Source organism: Melanotaenia boesemani, chromosome 14 (genome assembly GCF_017639745.1).
Source record: "Melanotaenia boesemani isolate fMelBoe1 chromosome 14, fMelBoe1.pri, whole genome shotgun sequence".
Taxonomy (NCBI): domain Eukaryota; kingdom Metazoa; phylum Chordata; class Actinopteri; order Atheriniformes; family Melanotaeniidae; genus Melanotaenia; species Melanotaenia boesemani.
This window is the reverse complement of record NC_055695.1, coordinates 12,080,627-12,103,350: the sequence shown is the minus strand read 5'-3', so window position 1 is coordinate 12,103,350 and position 22,724 is coordinate 12,080,627. Positions and strand designations below refer to the sequence as shown.

Sequence of the window (22,724 nt, the reverse complement as noted above, 5' to 3'; positions counted from 1 at the left end):
TTCCCATCAAATGGGTCTTACACCCATGACACATCATTCCAGCAGTAGCATGACAAGAGTGATGTGTTATTGTCTCTCTTTGTCCGCTGGGCTTTGGACAGTTTGAGCAGTAATTGCTGTGTTATTCTGATGCTTTTGGGTGAGTCCCCATTGCAACAAGTCAGAAAGGATTCTCACAGGCTCAAGTCTGGTAACGTACAATCTACAGAGACAGTACTCAGACCTCGAAATGTACTCTGTGGTTAAAACCCAAACACTCGCCAGTTATTTTTAGAAAGAGGAATTCACAAAATTATGCATCTTTGGAACTAAATCCACAGAGAAGTTTCAGTTTTCCTGGATGATTAAGAGGGAGTTCAACTTGGGAATGATGAAAATGATTTGTGTATATCATGCTTTTTGCTTTGGGAACACCTTTTAACAGGACATTTGGAGCATACATTTGGGAAGAATGTATGCTTATTCCATGAATTGTTTTCCATTATGTGGTTTAAACTCATCAGAGTTAGGCTGGAACTCAGTTTTGGCCCCAAATCTGCATTTAACACATCATAATTTAAAATAGTAAAAAAGAAAAGAAATTAATAGTACAAGACACAATTAAACAGGACTGTTATATCAGAGCTGACTACCATGCATGTTTCCCGGAGGGAAATTTTTGCTTGTTCCGCCTATAAGATGTGGAGATTTGTCAGCATCAATGAGACACTCTGCAAGACATCTGCTGCTTTGTAAGTCCAAACACTGTCTGCCCTAACCTCCGGTCTATTTTTAGTTGCTCGTGAAGTTACATAAGAGTTCTTGTCTCACAAAGGCAGGGGGTCATGAGAGAGGATTGGTGGGGTCGGAAGGGGTGGAGATGGGGCATCTTTAATGGTAAGCAGTGGCGACGGCTCTGGAGAGCTCTGTTTAGAGATAAAGGAACCGAGCAGACAAAAAGGTCCAGTTCCTACTGTGCGGGACCATGTCAACCTGACCCAACATATAAATCTCAACTGCTGTAATGAGAACTCTGCTGGGGATGATAAAAAAAAGGTACTCTTTGGATTCGGAGGTGCTGTAAACAGCAGGGGATTTACTGATGTTGTGTTGGGAAAGTTATGTGAATGCTCAACCTTCTCTGAGTTACCCCACTGATTATATGGCCTGAACTGAAGACTGGTTTTTGTGGTGGCAGTAATGCTTGGTTCGTTAAACACTTTAAAGAACACGTATAAACAACTTTTTACTCCTCAGAAAAAATAAATCCATCTGACTTAGATAACACCAATTTTTTCCATGAAGTTTTTCTAAAATAATAATAACTTATAGGAGAAAGAGGTGGTTTTATGTTCTTAAGACTATTGAACTTATTTCTCAACAACTATCTTAATTAGCATTTGTGGTTTCATAGAATAACGATGCACAGAATTTAGTGGCTTGAAGCATTGCATGACAATTGTCTTACCCTCCAAATGGGTCCGAAATGAATGAGATCAACAAACTGGAACCAGTGGTCTGCAGAATACCTCTTTCAGTAGATGTCCTACAACCCATGTATGGAGGGTCTTCTTAATACCAACACGTCTATGATGTCCAGTTTCCCTTGCTTATGATCAGGCATAATGTAGGTCTTTTAGGGTAGAGTGGTCATATAGGTAATCCATAGAATTACCAAACTTTGAAGTTTAGCAGAACTTCAGTAGCCATTCAAAACAAACAAATCTTACAGTGGCCTATATCTTGGTCTTTGACCACATGCTTCTAAACTAATGCAATCTATAAGCATACCAAAATAAGTTCTGTGTTATAAATATAGTGTTTAGTTCTTGAGACCTAAAAACCATGAAATAGTTTGTTGGCATATATGGGTAACTGCTCAGTCAGCAATAGGTGCACAACAATGCAGACATAAAACAAACTGGGTGAAAAGATGTTGCAAAACAATGAATCAATGACTCATAGACAACAAATTTAAAGGAATAAAAATCACAGAACTAGTTAAACTTTACTGTCATCCCTGGTCAAAACAGGCAGAGGCATTACAGTTGTCCCATCTGTAGTAACATGTGCTCACCTTAATGTCTGTTTAAAACAGGGGTGCCCAAGTCCAGTCCTCAAGATCTACTATCCTGCAACTTTTAGATGCAACCGTTTCCCAATACACTTGAATCAAATGGCTCAATTCCCTCATCCACATGCCATTCAGCTCTGCAGACGCCTTGTAACCAGCCATTCATTTGACTCAGGTGTGTTGGAGAAGAGTTGCATTAAAAAGTTCCAGGATAGTAGATCTTGAGGACTGAACTTGGGCACCACTCATTTAAAATATCCAGACTAGCTACTAAGGTTCCATCAATGCAAAACGGTGAACATGTTAAACATGATATGCTAAACATGTCACCGTTAAATTACAATGAGCATGTAGCTCACCATTAACATGGCTTTAAAATCATATATTCAACACAGAAGAAAGTTTTGGACACATCAAGACATTCAAATTTCCACAGTGAATTGATCCTGCCAAATTCAAGAAAAGGAACATGTGGAAACACACATTAACACCATAGTTTCCACTGTCAGAATAGTGCTGGAGGAATGGGAGTGCCATTTTGTTAAATTATTCAGGAAGGGGTTAGATTTTAATCCTGTGCTACACATGTCTTGAGCAGAGAAGAACTGAGAGTTTGGCACTTCAATGTGCTGGTATTGGGCATGTCATCTGCATCACCAGAAGCTTTGTCAGCCATATTGCATCATGACACATAAATGTGTTTAGTAGGTCCCTCCGGCTGTGCTTTAAGGCCTCGCTTGATATCACTGTGGGGTTGAAGTAAGAGCTTAAAAAGAAAAATATCCTGGTTTGGAGCAGTTGGAAAACAGTGGTTTTCTTTTGGAAAATATCCACCGGGTAACACTATTTTACAAGGGTCTTTAGAGAATGTCGTAATAGTTTTTACTCTCATCTCTCTCTCTCTCTCCCTCTCTTTTTTTTTGGGAAGACAAAGGAAAGCTGTAATGATTGGTCTCCAGCTTAACATTTTTTGTCTCTGCATGGCTTCATTTTATAGAGAATTATAGGTTAACAAGTAAACAAGCTTAATTGTTGCAGGAGTTCTCCATTCGATTTAACTTAAAGATGCTTTTAAAAGCAAACTACACCTGGGCAGTGTTAGTTAATACCAGTAACTATTAGTGGAAGAGGTTTTCTAACCCATTACTCTGGTAAAAAGTACCAAATCTGCACAGAGAAAAGATACATAAGGTGGCTCCCCATGAAAAAACTTGCCAAATCATCTCTGCCAATTCCAAACTACTTCATTTGCTGTTGATACTTGTTTTGAGCTTCTGGTTTTCCAGGTGCTGCTAATCTGGTGATTGATTGGTGCCTGACTGACAGCGCCTGTGAGCATGAACCCTGCTTCAACCATTGGTTGGATCATGGGCTCAAAGTGTGGTGAAGATGCAGAGCGCTATGCTGAGTGTTGCATCAATAGTGTAACAGCTTTTGTTGGAAGCAGTGTGCTGCTGTGGGGCAGCATCTTCCTCACTGGAAAAGGAAGGCTTGTCGTCACTGGAGGCTCTCAGGGCAGAAAGTTATCAAGATAAGATTCTGCAACCAGTGGCAATCCCATAAATCCACAGCCTGGGAATGAATTCTGTGTTTACATGTACAAACCAAACATTAACTCTACAGCAGATCTTTTGCATCATCCGTAGCCACTCTATTTTCTTGTATGCTTTAAGGGGGAGGTTAAGAAGAGTAGTTATTTAATCTGTAACTTCACAACTAAATATCACCAAATTCCACTGGTTGCGCTTTTGTAGTTTAGTTTCTTTTAACTAATTTATGCAGTTGTCTAGTTTAATCCATATCACTATTTAATTCGTAAAGCTGCAACAATATGTTGAACTTCTCAGTCATATTAATAGATTAATATTAAAAGACTGGAGGTGTGCTTCTCTGCTGAAACTCATGTCTGTTGGTCTTGCAGGTGTTTGAGAAATTGAAGGACCACATGCTGATCCCTGTGTCCAACCTGGAGAAGGTCAAGGTGGATGGAGCCCTTACATGCTGCTCTGTACTCGTTAACAAGAAAGCAAACATCTGAGTATCCCACACCATGGCAACCAAGCAGAGTCTGCACTGTACCTGATCAACCTGGATCCTGAGGTTAAACAAAGCTATCCTGGTACTTAGAAGAAAGATGGACCTGTTTTAATGTTGCTTAGGGGCAAAGAATGTCGTAATTAAAGGGACACTAAAACTCCATTAATTCTTAATAAAGTTTCTGAATACAGTAGTTAAACTCAAGTCCTATTTTTAGAAGAACCAAATGAATTTCAATTGTAAATTGAAATCAGATGTAATTAGTTTTGGTTTGGAAATCTAGTAATTCTGTAAAAATAATCCAAAAATTAAAACAAGGAGCCAAGAATAAGACAAAAAACAAGCTTGCAAGTTTGATCAGTTCTTCCCTTGTCTTGGGCTATGTGGCTTATGATTGTATCTGCTCCTTTACAGCTAAAGGAAATGTTGCATTGTTTTTTTTATTTTACTGTCATTAAAAGGATCTTTATCTGGAAGAGAAATACAACAATATGCTATGTTGAGTGTTATCCTCGAATCTACAGAGCACTTAGGACAGAAGAGCCCTGAGCTGAGACAACAGGCTGGATCTGTATAATAGCTATTTTTGTTGCGTAAAGTGCAGCCTTTCTGCAGAATTATAAACTACAGAACTAACAGACACAGCGAGGGGAAAAATTATGTATACAGTTGATTTGCAGTGTTTACAGGCAAACTTTTAACTGTGATTTACTTTTGGTGCGTTAGCTTATGTGCAATAAATTATTTTTTCAAGAATGGTATTTTAGAGCAAGAGGAGGGAAATAAATCTAGTTGTTTCTCAACTATAAAAAAAAGTTGCTAAGTAGCCATTGTTTTTGCTTGTGTAGTTAATCTTATGTGTTTCTTTGGAATCGGTGCTGAATTAAAACCACTTACACATTTGTGTATAAACTTGGATAAGAAGGGACAAGGCTGTTTGAAATAGCCTTTGAAATTCTTAAAAAAAAAAAAAAAACTATTGTGATCACAGTTTGATATGATCATTTTCTGTGATTTGTCATGATCAGTAGTTAAAGTTTTGCCAATTAGTTGTGTGCACTTTTTAAATGACTGTTGCTTTCTAATCATTGATATTCACTGTACAAAGCTGATGGCATTTTTTTCCCTGACCCTTAATTCTGTAGAATTCTGTAGCTGCCATCAGACAAAGCAACCACCTTTTAAGTGATACAAGAACCAGCCATGGTTGCAGTGGTTTCATACTGTTTCTTGTAAGCCTTAGCAACATTCATATGGGAATGCCAATTGCAAAAAAAAAAAAAAAAAAGACAGTATGCTGTGCCAACCCTGCATTGGTCGTGAATGTATGTTTTCAATGTAATAAGATAAACTAAGATTTCATTTATTCCAACATAGCTTGTCTGCTCCTGTTAATTTTCAGTGCCTCTGTAATGACTTTAGTCCTGATGAATGACTTTAAAAGCACTCTCATTTCCCACAAATCACTGGTTGTAATTGTGTCATTTAATTTATTGATTATTCTGTTTCTTTCTCTCTCTTTCTGCGTGTATATGGCACTTTGTCCTCCAGCACTGACTTAAAGTCAGAGTTTGCACTCGGCATGCAGATCAAGCTAACAGCTCTGATTTGATGTTTCCCCATAAGGAGTTTGCAGGATGTTGTCCTGTTTTAGTTAAATTCATGTCTGAGGCCTGTAAACATGACAACATAACTGTAGGCATCATAATGCATTATATACCCTGTATGTATTAAAGTCTATCACATGTGAAAGCATGTTGGTTTTCCGTGTGATTGTAAGTGAAAGTTGAGGAAATAACATCAGGAGGTGACTCAGACTCCCTCCATAGACATTAGCGTATGGGCAAGTGGGCAGTGATGAAACATGGAAAGAATTCATGTCGGGAGGAGAGGCTCGTTCAGCAGTAAACACTGACTCTTTTAAATTTTCTTTTTCGCTTGCCTTTCCTTTCTCACTCTCAACACTCACTTTCTCCCACCCTGTCCTATTGCCTCATGGACAATTCAGGGGCTAATTTATGGCCATGATATCATACAGTCTGGCAAACACTGTGGATGTGATGACCTGCCGTTAAAAGTGTGACAGCAGTATATTTTACAGAAGACGGCTGGCTGAATGTGAGATGTTAGCACATAGTAGTTGCGGAGCCAGTTTAGATTCTCAAGCTTTAACTGCAGATACCGTTTTATCTCAAATTTCTCTTTCGTTTCGAATTTCCGTCTCTCAATAACATAGCATTTTCTTTAATATCAATGTTCTTAAAAACTTTAATACTTGTTTAGCTCTGGTAGGGCAAAACTGTAACTGTTCCTTCACAATGTGGTCGCTCTGAGGTCTCTAATTCATCCTCATATTGATGCCCTCACTCATAGTCATGATGTTGTAATTGCTCCATCTCAGGTCTCTTGATTGTTAAACAAGTTGTAAGAATTATTTCAATCACTTTAAACTAAATGTCTGCTTTAATAAACAAGTGTCACCTTAATCTGTGTTGTGGGTTTTTGTACATTTAGATTAAAATCTGATAGTTTTTAATACCAGTGTAATTTTCAATCTTTTCTTTCATCTTTTAACAATAAATGTGTTCATTGAATTCATTAAGAACAAGATTGGCAAACATCAGAAAGGCTCAAAGTAGGAAACTGTGTTAATATGTATGTCCTAACAGAAATCTAAATGTCTCATTTTCAGTTTTGTGTGCCTTCCAATATTTCTGAAAAGCTCTGCTTCCACCTAGTGTCGGCAAAAGTATAAAACAGCTAAAACAAGGTTTGGAAATACCAAAGGCACTATGCACTTCAGTTTGAAGAAAGGAAAGCAACATGTTTAAGTCTGTTGTAAATGTTGAAGCACTTCCTGAGTTATGTTTTGATTTCTGCACAGTCTGAATGGTTAAGTGATTTCAGCAAAGACAAAGAGAAAGTAAGTCTTTATATTTATTGTCAAAAGATGCAAATCATACAATAATATAATGCACAATGAAGGAAAGCACACAGAGGAAAGAATGGATGGTTAACATTTTGCTTCCCCCTCCCAGTTGAGTCAACCATCTCACTTCAGAGGCTTATGAGTTCTTCTTAACATGTATAAAATGTTTCTCAGATATATACAATATAAATGTGTAAACTATACAGTATAAGCTGAGTTGAACTGTACACACGAATAACAAGGCAAGGCAATTTTATATGTATAGCACATTTCATGTACAAGTTCAAAGTGCTTTACATAAAACATTAAAAGCATTACAGCCAGGTGCAGGAAGCAGTAACAAATTTTAAAAGAAATAAAAGAAAAACAAAGAAAACAGCTAACATAAAATAGAAAATTAAAGAAATAAAGTTTCAGTGTGAGAAAATAACAGTTATTTTAATAAAAGGCAGCAAATAGAAAAGTTTTCTTCTGAAGTCGGCAGTTTTCTGGGAGTTTGTTCCACATTTAAGGAGCATAAAACCTGAATGCTCCACAAAAAAAAAAAAAAAAAAAAAAAAAAATCTAAACAGAAAAAAACACAACACTGAGGAAGTTGAAAGTAACTTTCATGCTACATATGAAGAATGTACAAAGTTATACCAATTACTTCATGGTCCCATGTTTAAAGTGAACTGTATGTGTTGTGGTGCAACTGTATTCTTGCTCTGTACACTAAGCTAAACCATCCATCCATCCATCCATCCATCCATCCATCCATCCATCCATCCATCCATCCATCCAATATCTAGCGGGGTAGCTGAAGCCTATCCCAGCATTTAGCAGGTGAGAGGCAGGATACACCATGGACAGGTCACAAGTTCATTGCAGGGCCCTAAGCTAAACCAGTGTTTCCCAAACTTTTTCTCAAGGGGGCGCCCCCTCATCCCCTCTCCCACCATCACTACCATGTGTACCCCAACCCTTACCATACCATATTTATTTATATAGTACCTTAAAAATAAAGTGCTGCACAACCCATACAATGCAACATATAGGGAAATGCACCACAAAATAATATTGTTTAGCAGAGAAATAGTCTGGTATTTTTCATTTATTGGCTGCTAATTGCTACTTTTGCTTTGGTAAAAGAACTCTGCTATTAATGACAGGTGAGTAGTTTATTTCTGAGGTAATCACTAGGCTTTTCTTTGTGTTTAGGATGAGAAGTCCCGAAGTGAAGTTGTAACTTATTTGGTTTCGTAGTGTCAGATGATCACCACATTATCATTACTTGACCGTTATGAGGTCATAGCCAGGGCAATATGTGTCTTGTCATACTTTCTTGTCTCTTTTTTGTACCCATTGGTACTTTCATAAATTTGTCCATGTTCTACTAGCAGTACAAAAAGTATGTTTTATCGAGTCTAGCTGGGCCCCACCTGTCATAACTCAAGGCCAGTGGACCAAAAGTGACCAATGAGAAGCTATGATCAAAACTTACAGCTGTTACGAATCAAATAAGTCAGTACACTCCCTCACTGAAGCCAAAGTGTGTCAATCCAAAGATGTTTGTACAGCTTTACTCTTTTTTTAGAGCTAACTTGAATTTATGGGACTGTTCAGATTTAAAGTGTGCTCTGGGGTCAGTTTGAAAGCACACATCAAATCTGCACCACTAGACAAACTGCACTGGCTTCAGTGAGCATTTAGCTGCAAGGCAGGTTAGTATAGAGGTTACCTGGACCCTTTACACCATGGATCTTGCAGCTAAACCTCTCTGTAGACTCTGTTATAAGTAAGTAGCAATGATTAGTAAAGTCTGAGTAAGGTTTAACACAAGATGAGCTATCAGTACAGGAACAATTATAAATTTGGAGGCGCTCATCTCCCACCTCAGAATCTCTTTTCTCTATTGTCAACTCACTCACGTAACTGTTTCCTTCAAGGCAAGCAATGACAATTTCTTTATTCAGAGTTACATAATCTGGGAAGACTTCAGTTCCAGGACTCCCAGTGGCCAGCTCTCCACTAGAAAAGCTTCCATCAAGTGACAGGAACTCAGAAGATTCTTCTGATAGTTTTTCCAAACTGGGAACTTCACCTTCAGCCATGATCTCCACCACAGATGAAGTGGTTTCTTCAAAGCACTGCTTTGCAGTAACAGGTGAATCCTGTGTGGTAAGTACAGTCATATCTTTTTAATAGCTAATGATGCCTATATGCACTGAAAAGTGCAAGAATGCATTGGTTTTTAAGACATCTAAATCTTCCCCACTGCAATAAAAGAAGATTTGGATTTTTGTGTAATGTGAAATGCAGCTATGTGTGATATACTGTGATGGTGCATGTAGACCAGATGTATGATTATATTATATTACGTGGTTAAATAACTTACCCATTTGTGCTTGTTTATCTCTGTCATAAAGCCGTGTAGAACTTTTTCAAGGTTGGGCACTGGTGGCCAAAAATATTGCTGTAGTTTACTTGGACAAAGATTACAGGAGAGTTTTATAGATATATATATATATATATCAAGTCACTGAAATAGCCATGATTAGAAAAAAGAAATCAAACATTGGTGGCAACGTTTGGTGATTACAATCTGATTACAATCACCTGTGGTAAATGCCAATGAAGCAGATGAAGATGGTGGCTATGGCTGGAATGAGAACAACGATACCCCATCTGTGCACCATTCCTGAAAAGGTTGAAAAAACATAATTAAAGTTTGGACAGTGTTTGGAATACTGCATTCTTTTATTTCTCTCCTGAATACTGAATTACAAAGAAAGTTGTATTTTAATGTGTTTAGGAACAGCAATGGATGTAACTATACAATTATAAACAAATACAAAAAGTGAAATATCTCATAACAGTTGAATTAGAATCTACTTTAATGCTCTGACCTGTATTTGGTGCAATTGTGCAACATTTTTTTTTCCTTTTTTTTTTCTTTTTTTTTTTGTTTAAGAAAAAGAAACACACTTCAAATTGGATAATGAATAAAAACAGAAATGTTTATAGAAACAGAGCTTACCTAAATCAGGTTGGGTGTAACCAGTCAGGATATCAGACCAGTCACTCCAGCTGCCTAAATGATTGGACTCATTAGGTTTGGCTCTGATTTTAGCCCAGAACTGGCTACTCAACGGAACCTGCTCACAGATAACAGTCTCTGGGCATATTATCCTCTGAGGACAGAAATGGATTATTAGTAATGATGTACTTCACCTTTAAATTTTCTTTTTGAATACATTATTTAAATATAACTTTTAAATTTTCTCAATATTTCATTACACAACTTTTTTTTTCAGCTTGTAATGCGGCAAAAATCAGCAAAATCACTCTTTGTAATTCTGTACTTTGCCACCAAAACATGAGAAGATATAGAATTGACTTTGGTTTAGCACTACTATCAGCAATAAACTAGCAAAAAGTATATGTTACAGCATGTATGTACAGTATGTTACAGTATGTTGAACCAAGTGTATGAGGTACATCTGGATAAAAATCTAGACATGGTCTGTGGCTGCCAACAAAACGTTTAAACAATAAAACCTACACACTGATCATGGTGGCATGATGATTACTCATGTTTTACTGCTTTAGGTCTCCTGCTTTGACCTCCATGCACTGTTTCTACTACAAGTTTGCAAATATTTGATATTTTACTTTATTGCCTGAAGCCTTTTTTATTTTATTTTTTGTTTTGGTTTTACAATATTCCAAAGAAAGGGCCAAAATCTTTCAAATGTTCCATTTAGAAATATATAGAGAGATAAAGTATGTATGGATTTTTTTTTCCCTTGGAATTATTGATGATGGATAGATTGGCCAAACGTTGTAGAACTTTTCAGGATAGTATCACTTTTACAGGCTGAAACTTGTGTTGCTTGTATCAGTTTCTACATTAAAATAATTTCTTATAAATTGTATCAGCAGGTTCAAGCATGAATGAATAGATTACTTGTCTGCAAACACTAATGTTCTATAAATAAAGACAGATGTCACGATTACTTTACCCTTGTGCATAAACAACTAAAGACAAATCATGTGTTCTAAACCCCTTTTCAAATGAAAACTCGATTTTGACCATTTACTGCATTTCTACCAAGATCTTAAACACTTTGACGGTAACTTACCCTCCGCTGCTTTTCTCCTTTGGTCTGAATATCAACCTCATATTGCAAATTGGTTTGCGGGGATGGAAGAGGAGCTTCCCACTCCAAGCACAACTTGTCTTGTCTAAATGCATATTTTAGATGATGTGGCGGGAGTGGTTTAACTGTAAAACAAGCAAAAATAAATAAATAAAAGGATGCAAAATGAATGAACAAGCACTAACAAAGTAAACAGAATGAAAGTAAACTAATGGTACTGCATTGGCTCTTAAGCACCACAATCACTGAAACATGGATGCAGAGGCATTGGGAGCTGCCAAAGCATCTAACTTTGAATAACTAAACAGCTGTTTGAAAAAAAACTAGTGATTTAATCTTTATGTCATTTTTTTGTAACTTAATGAAAAAGTTCAGCGATATAATAATTTTAGAGAAACCTTCCTCAGAGCTCATTTTTCACAGTAGACAAAGTTGTGTTATGTTCAGTGTTAACAGCAGTAATACTTATCCACACAAGACTTAAAATTCCTTCTTTGTTCAAGATCCAAGCTTCATGAAACATGGCTTTGTAGTTTTTCTGGAACATTGCTAACAGACAGGTAGGACATATTTTGGGCTACTTCATCTTGCAGTTCTTCCTTTAGTGGGGCAATCACCTTAGGACTAAAACTATAAACTCTGAAGTCTCTCTGAGTTTTAAACACATGAAGAGGAACTAAGAAAATCACTCACTGCTGTTGCTGAGCATGAATGGTTCAGAGTAGAAGGTACTGCTGAGAGGTGCTGAAGGGCTGCTGAGCTTGACCCTCATTTGTCTGGACGTATTTCCATAAAAAGAGCACTGGTCAGTGTGGCGTTCATCAGCTAGACACTCAGTCCAGTTACTCCAATTCAAGGATTCTCTGCAAGAATTATATTATTGTCATGATGAAATGCAACAAAACAACATAAATGTCAAAAACACAATTATTTTCAAAAAGAAAAAAAATAAGGTTGCATAATATTTACATATTAACAGTTTATGAACAAAGTTAAAAACTACCTAAAATGTGAAATGGAGAATTTTTTTTTTTATCTTGATGACAAAATCACAATTAAAAAGGTGCTTAAAAAAGCAAAACAAAGCAAAAGAAAAACAAAATAATTAGCCATGTAATTAAGATTGCTGATAACAGATTGTTAATGTATTTGGAATTTAAAAAGCATCCCAAACAGGATAAGTCACTGAAATAGTGGAAAAATGTTGAGCTGGAGCAGCAAAGTATCAGTCCTAAACAAATGGAGCCAAACCCAAAAGTGAAACCTATATTGGAGAGAACATTTAACTGGAACAATAATGTAAACAAGGCTGAATTAGCCACCAGGCTGCCATAACACAGAGCAGAGTAACTCAGATAACACCACGCTTAGAGTAAGTGTGAATGGTAATAAACAAAAGAGTCCATCAAAACTTGATTGGACTGCCTTCAGTTACACCCATTAGAACAAAAACAATGGTACCACAGTGTATCACATCATAAAACCTGTGCTCAAAATGACTGGAATAAAACAATGTCTAAAATATCATCTTCACATGACATTCATACAGCAAAATTATTTTAAAAAGTGTGCAAATCAATAGTAAAGGAATGGCGACATTAAAAACTGACAAAAGTTTTAGTGTCCTAACTCTTTTTAAAATATGTTGCAGGTCCTAAATGCAAAATGCATTTATATTGAGAAAAATAATTACACTGGCAAGACACAACACGAAATTTGTTGGGTTCATATTATCTACGATGAAAGTCAAATAACTGTACAAATTAGTGTTGTCCTCTTCCACTGACACAAAACAGAAAGAGGACAATGCTCCCAGAAAAAGATTTGGCAACTAAATTCAACAAGTAATGTAACATATGTGTGTTTACATTACCCGAGCTCCATCTTGTAGAAAAGTTTGTAATCATTTTCTACTCCAAATTTTTGTCCTTTCCATTGACAGACAACATTATGCAGGTCAGAGGTGTAGCATGCTAATGAGATGTCATCTGGAAGGAGAAACAGTTACTGAAGCGTTATATTCAAGAATCAGATGCTCAGTTGATTAGTTGCTAAAAGATAATGTTTTTATTTCCCACCACCTTCACTAAGTCACTCATTCATTTAGCCTTTTTCAAAACAAACCTGCACGTTGGGGAACTGCAGCTCGCACAGGTTGGGACCAGCTACTCCAGTGCCCTGCAACTGGATCATAACCATATTTGAGAGCAACCTGGACCTCGACTACTTCACCTGGTGGTAGCACAAGGCTGCAGCTGTCGGTATTCTTTGCCTGAAAATAAAAGCCTTTTAGATTGTAATTTAATTAATTCACATTAGGTAATTTCACCCCTTTTTGTACTACTGGTTTTATTTTATTCCCATTTGACTATTTAAGTATAAAACACTTTATCACTTTATTACTTTTATAATTGTATCATAGTATACATTTGTGTGTGTGTTATTTTCCATAATCAGCAAAATCACTTATTCCAAGCAGATCAAACTTAATCAGGTTAACCTGAAGTTCTACTGAATCTTTCATTGCAAGTGTTAGATGCTGTATTCATAACAATGAAACAGACAGATCTATTTATGCTCAAGCATCTTTATAGATGAACATGCAACCTGAAAACCAATCCCTCTTCTTCCCTCCAACCGCCATGACAATGCAAACGTTATATAGCTGAAGTTAACATTCATCAAGTAAAGACTTAAACATCAACACTTTTTTTTTTTTGTTTGTTTTTGCATGATGCACAAAAATTGATCACCTCATCTTAAGGCACACCGGTCTTTACATTTACTAAAAGTGTCTGCATAATTTATTTCCAAATAAATTTACTAAGATAGTAAAGAGCAGTGCATACCTCTACTGTCTTCTCCCCAAGGGAATTGGAGGAATAACGAATTCTATATTTTTTGCCTTCTTCCATGTACTTCTCATATTCTGTATGCCATGAAACCTGCAGTTGTCCCACATTTCCATTTGGGTCTAAGGACACATTCCAAGGAGGATCCAAAAGAACTACAGAAGAAAACAATTAGGGATGACAAAGCCCACTATTTAATTTCTTTAGCGTTTATGGACAAAAGATTCAATTTGTGGATGTACGACAGTCTGGAAGGTCCCCAAGCTTGCTTACACAGTTAGCTGTGCTTTGATATTGGCTGGTTTTCTAGTCAGCTAACAAGCTGCCTTCCCTGCACTAGGACTAGGACTTAAAATAGAGATGCAAGGATGGATGCAAAGATCTGCTTTAGGAACAATAAATCTGCCTATTTCAGTCTAACCATATTTTGTTTTCTGATACAACGCACATAAAAATGAATTGGTATGGATTTGTAAGTAAAAATACGAGTTATAAGCAATGGTAAAGTGATAAAATGCATTCATGTCGTTAGTAACAGGTACTACTTGATTAGGTGGAAATGTGCACACATCACTACAGTACTCAATTTGTTTTTATTATATTGACAAGTGTGTTTTTAAAAAAATAGCTGATATTTATTTATTTATTTATGAGGAATCAATTATTCTGAAAGCAACAAAAAGGTCTTACAATGCTCCTCCACATAAACGCTCCGACTGTAGGTGCTGATGTTGGAGGTGCATTCCACCACCTGAATGTTGATTTCCGTATATGTATAAACATCTGAACTGGGAAACAGGCAGATGTGCAGAAAATTCCCCTCTTCTGTTCTCTGGACAGACATTTCACACCTCTTCATGGGCCCGCTTGATTAGCAAAAGTCAGAAAAACATGAGGAATTTTTAAATTAATCAGTAAAACATTCTTGTATTAACTTAAATAGCAATAAAAGCAGTTCAAAATCTAAAAACTGTCTCCTGTATCTGCAGCCTCTGAACAGTTAGAATTGACTAAAGATAGAACGGAGTACCCTAAGAAGCTAAGAGTACCCTACTTCTCACCTAGTAACTGTTCTCCAGGTCCCCTGCTACCCTGAACTGGAATATGTAACAGTTACCAAGTCCACCAAGGGTAGGGGGAGTCACCTCACCCACCCTGCCTTTCATGTTTGACATGTTTACTCACTCCAACACTCCTAATTTTGACTAAGAGGTCAAATTGTCAACTCTTCTTCAAACTAGTCTGATTCTGATCCAGTTATCTGAATCAGGTGTGTTGCAGCAAGGAAACAGGCACAACATGCAAGGAAGGGGTAGCGGAGGTAGACTATCATGATTCAGATCATTTTAAAAGGTTATAGTACAAAAATCAACTTTCTAAAGTGTCTGAACAGATGAATCATAATACTGTAACTGTGTGAAAACATACAATGTATATTTATAGAGGAGTTCATAAGTCTTGTTGTCTGTGGTCTCAAAGAAGCAGGTAAAATCCTCTTCTCTGCGAGTGAAACACTTAGGGTTTTTCTCATCCTTTAGGAGTAAGACATCTGTCAAGAAATGACAAATAGACACAAAAACACAACAAACAACAGTTAATGAATAAAACATAGTGCTTATAAGAATGTTGCGGTAGATGTTTCTGTTGAACAGAGTGTTGTCATTTTGAGGTGGAGTCTCCTTCCTCCTAAAAGTCAGTAGTGTGCAGTGTCACACTTTAATTTTGGCATTTTCTTCTTTGCAGAAAAAGAAGTTTTAAAAGATAATAGTTCTTAAAAAAAAAAAAGTGAGACACTGTCTTTAAACAGATGACTTGTGACTGCTGCAAGATATATCTCTCCTTTAAATGTAATTTTTTTTCTTTTTGAATGGGTCATTTACAGTATTTCCAACATTTAAATACATCAAACATTGATTAAATTGCTGCACATTGCAAACTATGTCTAATCAGTGACTTTGAATTTGGAATTTTGTATCTTGTACCTAATTGTTGGTATTAACAGAACAATAAATTAAATCAGCTGTTACAGTAAATTGACTGAAACTGTACAGCTGTGTTACAACATAAACCATCCTAAAGCCATACCTTCCTTTGACAGATGATTAATGATTCCAGTATTGCAATGTAATCCAGGCATAAAACCAATGTGTATCCATAGGTTAAGAAGGAGCCTTTTCCACATGCAGATTGACTTCATGGTAAATTAAGATGTTTATTTCAAGCCACCACTTGAACTAACACACATGTGTATATTGTGTCTTTTATGATTGGTTTTAAGTAGGGATGGGTAGGTTGGGTTGAACAGTATGGGGGGGTTGTCCCAGTGCGACAAGTTTTACGTGAAGGAGGAAGTGAACTACAGTGGAAGCTGGTACCAAAAAAGGTAGTTTTGCAGGACTTATTAATATAATATATACATTTCCATAACTTGTGTTTACAAGTAACTGTAATATCAAATGGCAGATATGTTAACTTTTAATTATTTATTCGTTTATTATTTTTGTTTAAATCAAGCCTGTTGAAAGACTGATTAATAAAGTCAGTAAAATTTACAGCTGATAAATATCCACAAGAGAAGATGCAGAATACTTAACAAGCTTCAAACGGCAAACAGTGTGTGGGTGTGCGTGCATGTGAGTGTTTTATGTGTGTCTGCTGATTAACCACATCCTGGACTGCTCAGAAACAGTGCACCAGCATGGTATTGTTACTCAAAATCAGTTGGAGACCAGAAGGGGTGTGCTCTGGAAATTCATGAAACCTTCAAGACTTTGCTTATAATTTATAAGAATATTTTGAGTACTACATTATAACCTGAGGGACTCATCTTACATAATACCATGATCTATTAGCTGTTCTGTTGGTTTAAGTACCTCTGGCTATCCTCCATACTGTGCACAGATTTAGCCTTATGTATCTGACCTGCTTTTAAATTATGAGCCTTCATGGACCCTGAGGTCCTAAATTTAGTTGTTCCCAAAGTTATAACTAAAACCTATGTTGAAGCCTCATTTTATCATTACAGGCCCTCATCTGTTGAACAGCCTGCTTCAGAGTCTCAGGGCTGCAGAGACTGCAGATGTTTTTAAAAAGAGGCTCAAGACCTAGCCTATTGTTTAATTTATTTGAAACCACCTTACTCTTTTATTTACTTCTTTACCTATTTATTCAAAATACTCACTATTTATGCAGCTATTCATCTTTCTTTCTGTTCCTCCACACCAGGAGCTTTGCCTGGTGGTCTCCCTTTCTAGGGTGGTTCGGATGCCCTTCACCACAGCCTTAAGAATGAAAGGGACAGAGCAAGAGCTAAGACAAGAGCTAACATCGGCTTAACTTTACTTGCTAGAGTGAGCTCAGAGAAGAAACAGGATGCAAAACAAATGCCAAATTAGCCAGTGTCAGTGAAAAAAACCTGCCAAATTTCAATAGTTGGGGTTTTAAAGGTTAATTTTGTTGACTTCATATACGTTAATGTTGCTACTACTAAGAAAAATGCAATATTTGATTTTAGAAATCAGCCCATAATAAAGAGTAAAGTGCTTGTCTTGTGCTTGAGGGAGAAATACTCAGAACTGTTTTACATATAACTGGAATTTTCTTATGACTGCATGTTCTTGTGCAGTTTGCATATAATGAAACTAGTGAGCAAACAAGCACGGAAACTGGTACAAGAAAAACATATGAATCAGCAAATGAGCACATGCTGACCACAGACAGATAACATCACTACTACCACTGCACAACATCTTTGAGGGGTACCCTGATTGTAATGAAGATTACATAAAAGCTGCACGCAAGTTACCCAAAAGAACTTCTTGTACTTCATTATAAAACTGTATTTGGCATTGATGAACATAATGTGTTTTTTTAACATTTGGAAGAACTAAGACACAAAATTCAAAAAGTAACAACAATGCTAATATGAAACAGAAGATTGTTCACATATTTACAGATGTATGTAAATAGGTGGTAAAGCAGGCGATGTTCCTGTATTGCTCTCTTTTGATGGCAGACGCCTCATCTCGTCATTGTCAACATTATGCAGTGATATTTGTTTAGGGAAAAAAAACATCAATCTGACTAAATGTTTTTCACTGTTCTCATGTCATGATGTGTTACAATAGAAGACATGTGGTGTCAAATGCTTGGATGGTGTGTTTGCGCAAAAACATGTTTTCCTTCATACAAACTAGACTTTACAAAGAAAGATTAGAGTAATGTCAGCATGATGGGGAAAAGTAATAATTGTGAAAAGCAGACAATATTATGACTCTTCATCTGTAGTATGCTAACAATTTTGTTTCTGAAATATTCACTTTTTTTAGTTATTGGTTAAATCATTGCAGCTTTGGGTTATGATCATGTGCAGATATGGCTGCTCTGGCACTGGTGAAAAGTCAAGATACCAAAACGTTTTTTGAGCTGTAGGAGACGTATGTCCCACAGTTGTTCTGATGCTATCCTTATAGATAGACCAAAGCTTTTCAAATCAGATGGCTTACACCCAAATCATACAGGTTCTCATCTTCTCTCCATTAACATTGATCTTACCCTCCAGTCCTGCAAAGCTTTTTCAGATTGACAGTCCAGCCATTATACACCTCCCCCAGTTAAAACTTACTCTCTCATACATAACATACCAGTACACATCACCAGCAGACGATACAGACATGTCTGTCCACATCCACATACTTTTACCATCAGATGTCTACGTCCCATAAACACAGCTCCCAGTACAGAACACATATCCACAACTTCACAGCCGAACTTTCCTGCAACATTTAACATGGCTCTTAGACATCAGATCGCTGTCAAACAAATCTTTTATTGCAATGATCTGATTTTAGATAATATTGACGGTCTCTTTTTAACTGAAACTTGGCTCAGCACTTCAGTAATCCTCAAAGGCATCTCCCCCAAATTTTAATTTTTTATTTTCTATTTCTATTCTATTTTCTATTATTTTAACCTTCACATTAGTAGTGATTCCTACGCCAGCAAGTTTCTAAACATATTAAACAGCATGGGTTTTAAGCAACATGTAACACAGCCTATTCACAACAGAGGACACACCCTGGACCTGGTAATTACCTGGTCATAGGTGGAATGGCCCCTGGTGTGGATGGATCCCCATGACACTGATATTGTTTCCTCACAGCAGCATCAGTCCGGATGCTTATAACTTTTAGTATTTTATAATAACATTCAGTTCGAGACAGAAATAAGAGAATCATGTTTTTATAGAATGGGGAGGTGGGGGTTTTTGGTGTGTGTGTGTGTGTGTGTGTGTGTGTGTGTGCGTGTGTGTGTGTGTGTGCATGCGTGCAGCTGTGTGAAATATTTTGTAATATTATGTATTTCCACTTTGTTTTGTTTTTAATATGCATAAATGTTTTTAATCATGTAAAACACTTTGTGTTGCCTGTGGCATGAAAGGTGCTTTATAAATGAAGCTTGATTTGATTTGATTTGATTTGATTCTTTCCATTCTTTTGTATTCTTACCATTTGTTTCTCAGTTTTTTGCAGTGAATTTAGTGTAGATCACTTCTGTTACTTTTTTTTCCCTTCAGCAGTTTTTGTCTTATGGTTTCAAGCTTAAGAGCAGCAAATAAAACAGCTTTACTTCAGTGACACAAATACGAATACAACAACTTTAGTGATCCCAAAGAATATTGTTGTCCCAGAGGAAATAAATAAATAACAAAAAGATTATTGCACATCTTATGTTTATGAACACACACACACACACACACACACATATATATATATATATATATATATATATATATATATATATATATATATATAGTTATGAAAAGGTATGAACAGGTATATGCAGATAAATATTGCAGTTCTTATTGGGGAGTTCTAGGGAATTCTTATTGCTATTGCAGTGGGGGGAGTTATAAAGTAGATGAAATAAAATAAATGGCTCGTTGCCAGGTATCTGCAGAACCATTTGATTCAGGTGTATTGGAGAAGGGTTGCATCTAAAAGTTCCAGGATAGTAGATCTCGAGGACTAAAATTGGGCACCTTTGTTAAAGATGGTATCAGTGTTTTTTGTCCAGTCCAGTTCATTGTCCAGTTGGACACCTATGTACTTGTAGCTGTCCACAATGTCCTCTTCTGTACCTCTGATGGCAACAGAGTTCAGATTGGTCCTCTGTTTTCTACAACCAACTCCTTTGTGTTTGTGACCATTGAGCTGCAGGTGGTTGAGTCCACACCACTCCACAAACCTGTTCGCCCACCCGTCCTCCTCCTGGCCCCTGCTGATACAACCCATGATGTCTGAGTCATCCGAGAACTTCTGTAGGTGGCAGGACAGGAAGGGAGACAGGACCATCCCCTGTGGCACCCCTGTGCTGATCATAGTGGTGTCTGATGTAATATTCCCCAGCTTCGCATACTGTGGCCTACCTGTGAGGTAGTTGTGGAGCATGCGCCTGTATGTCCAGTAGCTCCTTGTTGAGCAGGGAATGTCAAATGGTGTTAAAAGCATCTGGATCAGGCTCAGGTTGAAGATGTGTTTGAAGGTCCTACACAACTGAGAGGTACATCCTGCCAGCACTCTGGGGCTGAACCATCAGGGCCCACGGCTTTCCTGGGACGAAGGTGACAGACATTTCTCCTGACATCTTCAGCAGTGAAGGTAACAAGAGGGGGAGAAGAGAACCCCAGTGGGGTGCAGGAGGGCTGAGGTGTTGATGAGCTGTAGCGCAGGGGAACAGAGGAGGTGCATGGGGATGGGGAATAGTCTTCGAGGGTGAGAGGTACAGAGGGGGTGAAGTCCTGATCGGAGCTGGGGGGAGGGTGGGCAGACTTGTTAAAAAAACTGATTTAGCTTGTTGGCCTCATGTAGTTCTGCAGTTCATGTTCATGTTGTTCTACTGGAGTCTGCTCTCCAGCTTTCTCCTGTAGCTGTCCATGTCCTCTGCAATCTTCTTTCTCAGCTCAATTCTGCACCTTCCTCAGCTCCTCTGTCTGAATTTCATATTTTAGTAAACTTTTTGTGCTTCTTTGCTGTTTCTTTCATTGTCATGTCTAGTTCACTTTAAATGAGTTTTCTTACATGTAAATGATTGAAAAGGTAAGCGTCAGTACCCACTCATGACCAAAGATGTGTGTTAAGGCTTCATTTTACTAATTGCCCTCTCATTTTGCATGGAAATGCCTGTGTGTTGTCACTCATCTGAGATTGGTCATGCTCTACACACCTAGCTTCCTGCTACTGAGGACTGGCTCCATACACCACACCTCTGCCGTCATCAAGCTGACTGGATAATTGCCAGGCCAATCATCATCAATACCGTCACCTGACGAGGAAATAAAAGCCATCTGCAGCTGCGTATTCTTTGGCAACTGTTTGCACAGACAGTCTGCCCTTGGCTTGAGAGCTTTGGTTATGATCATGTGCTTTGCTTGGTGGTTTTGTGATTAGAAAAACTTAGTTTAGTGCAGATCTCCCACGGTGTTAAAACTGTTAGGGTTTTTGTGTTCTCCTTTTGTGACCTCTTTGACAGCTCAGCTGAAGTCTTTGTGTTTGATTGGGGTTTTAGATATGGTAAGGGTGGTGTTTAGTGCAACCTGTCAAGCAGAAAACCCATATGCACTTAAAAACTTAACTTAAAATGTAAATAACTTGCAAACCAATAAGTGGCTACTTCCATCATTTACATGAAGTTGATGATTTCATGCGAACAAGTCTAAAGATCAAAGATTTCAAATTTTAGAAGCATGAATATTTAATGAGACCCTTCCATAAATCAAATGCAGAACAAATTGGCATCATGGTTAAAATTTTGCTTGATTGAAGGAATTGACCATATAACCTCATTTGTCAAAATTGGGTTCATCTTTCTAAAGCTAGTTTAAAGCACACTTTTAACCAATTGGTGACCCTGTAGTTCTTAAGGAGAAGACACTAACTTTAATATTCATGGAAGACAGCATAATAGCTGTTATGTAATTTTGCAATATAAAACAAATGGCAACAAAAACATAACTTCCTTGTTAGAGCTAAATCTAAGATTCCATCTCCTGCCCTGTGCTAAGGCCACATAAGGGTCTTAAGCTAACTCTTTACTTCAAAAACATAGATCTTCAAATGACATAGGATAAAAATAAATTTAATGGCACACTTGTTTCCTCACCACACATGTAAGGGAGATGTCAGGAAGCAGGCCCACTGAAACAATATTTGACAGACAGGTCCGAGCTTGTGGTTGATTTTCGGGGAACCGCAGCGGCAGATCAGCTCAGTGCAGCTTGTCCCACTAGTGTTCCTGAGATCTCCAAGGCAGTAGCCAGGCATCTAGTTTCTCAACAACTGAACAAGCCACCACAGTTACATCACAACGATACTTGCTAAAATCAGAAAAAGTACACTTCAGTGTCACATAAACTTTGACTTTAACTGAACCAGCTGTGGTGGTGAATCCAGTCACCACACAAAACTTGTATTGAAGAAACCAGTAAATATGAACACATTTACAATACACTCTTGTACAGTGGCAACATTCGCATCATTATTAGACTGGATAAACAACAAAGATAAACAACAACATTAACTATGTTAATGTTAAAGGCAGATTGACTGTGCATCTGTGTTACTTTATAAGCCTTTCACACACAGTGAAATGCAATGTGCAGTGTTTGGTTTGGCGCACTGTTTAAGAGGAGGACAAACAGACCAAAAGAGACA

The 22,724-nt window shown here is 37.3% G+C and overlaps 2 protein-coding genes across 5 annotated transcripts in view; one reads left to right on the top strand and one right to left on the bottom strand.

The window, feature by feature from the left end:
- The window catches only part of ddah1 (dimethylarginine dimethylaminohydrolase 1), a 78,303-nt gene extending 71,727 nt beyond the window's left edge, over positions 1-6,576 (top strand). For all 4 annotated transcript variants that reach the window (XM_042005701.1, XM_042005700.1, XM_042005703.1 and 1 more), the window contains one exon: positions 3,975-6,576. In XM_042005701.1, coding sequence (XP_041861635.1) covers positions 3,975-4,091 — 117 coding nt within the window. In that variant the 3' untranslated portion in view covers positions 4,092-6,576. The remainder of the gene's footprint in view (positions 1-3,974) is intronic.
- Positions 6,577-7,401: 825 nt separating this feature from the next.
- mpl (MPL proto-oncogene, thrombopoietin receptor) lies at positions 7,402-16,265 on the bottom strand. The gene is made up of 12 exons (XM_042007227.1): positions 16,099-16,265; positions 15,442-15,562; positions 14,704-14,879; positions 14,011-14,168; positions 13,286-13,433; positions 13,035-13,149; positions 11,855-12,024; positions 11,144-11,286; positions 10,039-10,192; positions 9,618-9,699; positions 9,397-9,484; positions 7,402-9,172 (listed from the first exon to the last, which is right to left on the bottom strand). The coding sequence occupies exons 1-12, from the start codon at positions 16,208-16,210 to the stop codon at positions 8,708-8,710; spliced, it is 1,932 nt and encodes a 643-aa protein (XP_041863161.1). The 5' UTR covers positions 16,211-16,265; the 3' UTR covers positions 7,402-8,707.
- Between the last annotated feature and the right edge of the window lie 6,459 nt (positions 16,266-22,724).

What these genes read in the sequence shown, in the direction of transcription:
- mpl (XM_042007227.1), bottom strand. Translation starts at nt 16,210, where the DNA reads ATGAAGTCAATCTGCATGTGGAAAAGGCTCCTTCTTAACCTATGGATA. An exon ending in ATTCATGCTCAGCAACAGCA is followed by an intron (nt 11,287 to 11,854) that starts GTGAGTGATTTT and finishes CTTGTTTTACAG; the next exon opens with TTAAACCACTCCCGCCACAT. An exon ending in AAGGAGAAAAGCAGCGGAGG is followed by an intron (nt 10,193 to 11,143) that starts GTAAGTTACCGT and finishes TTCTGTCCTCAG; the next exon opens with AGGATAATATGCCCAGAGAC.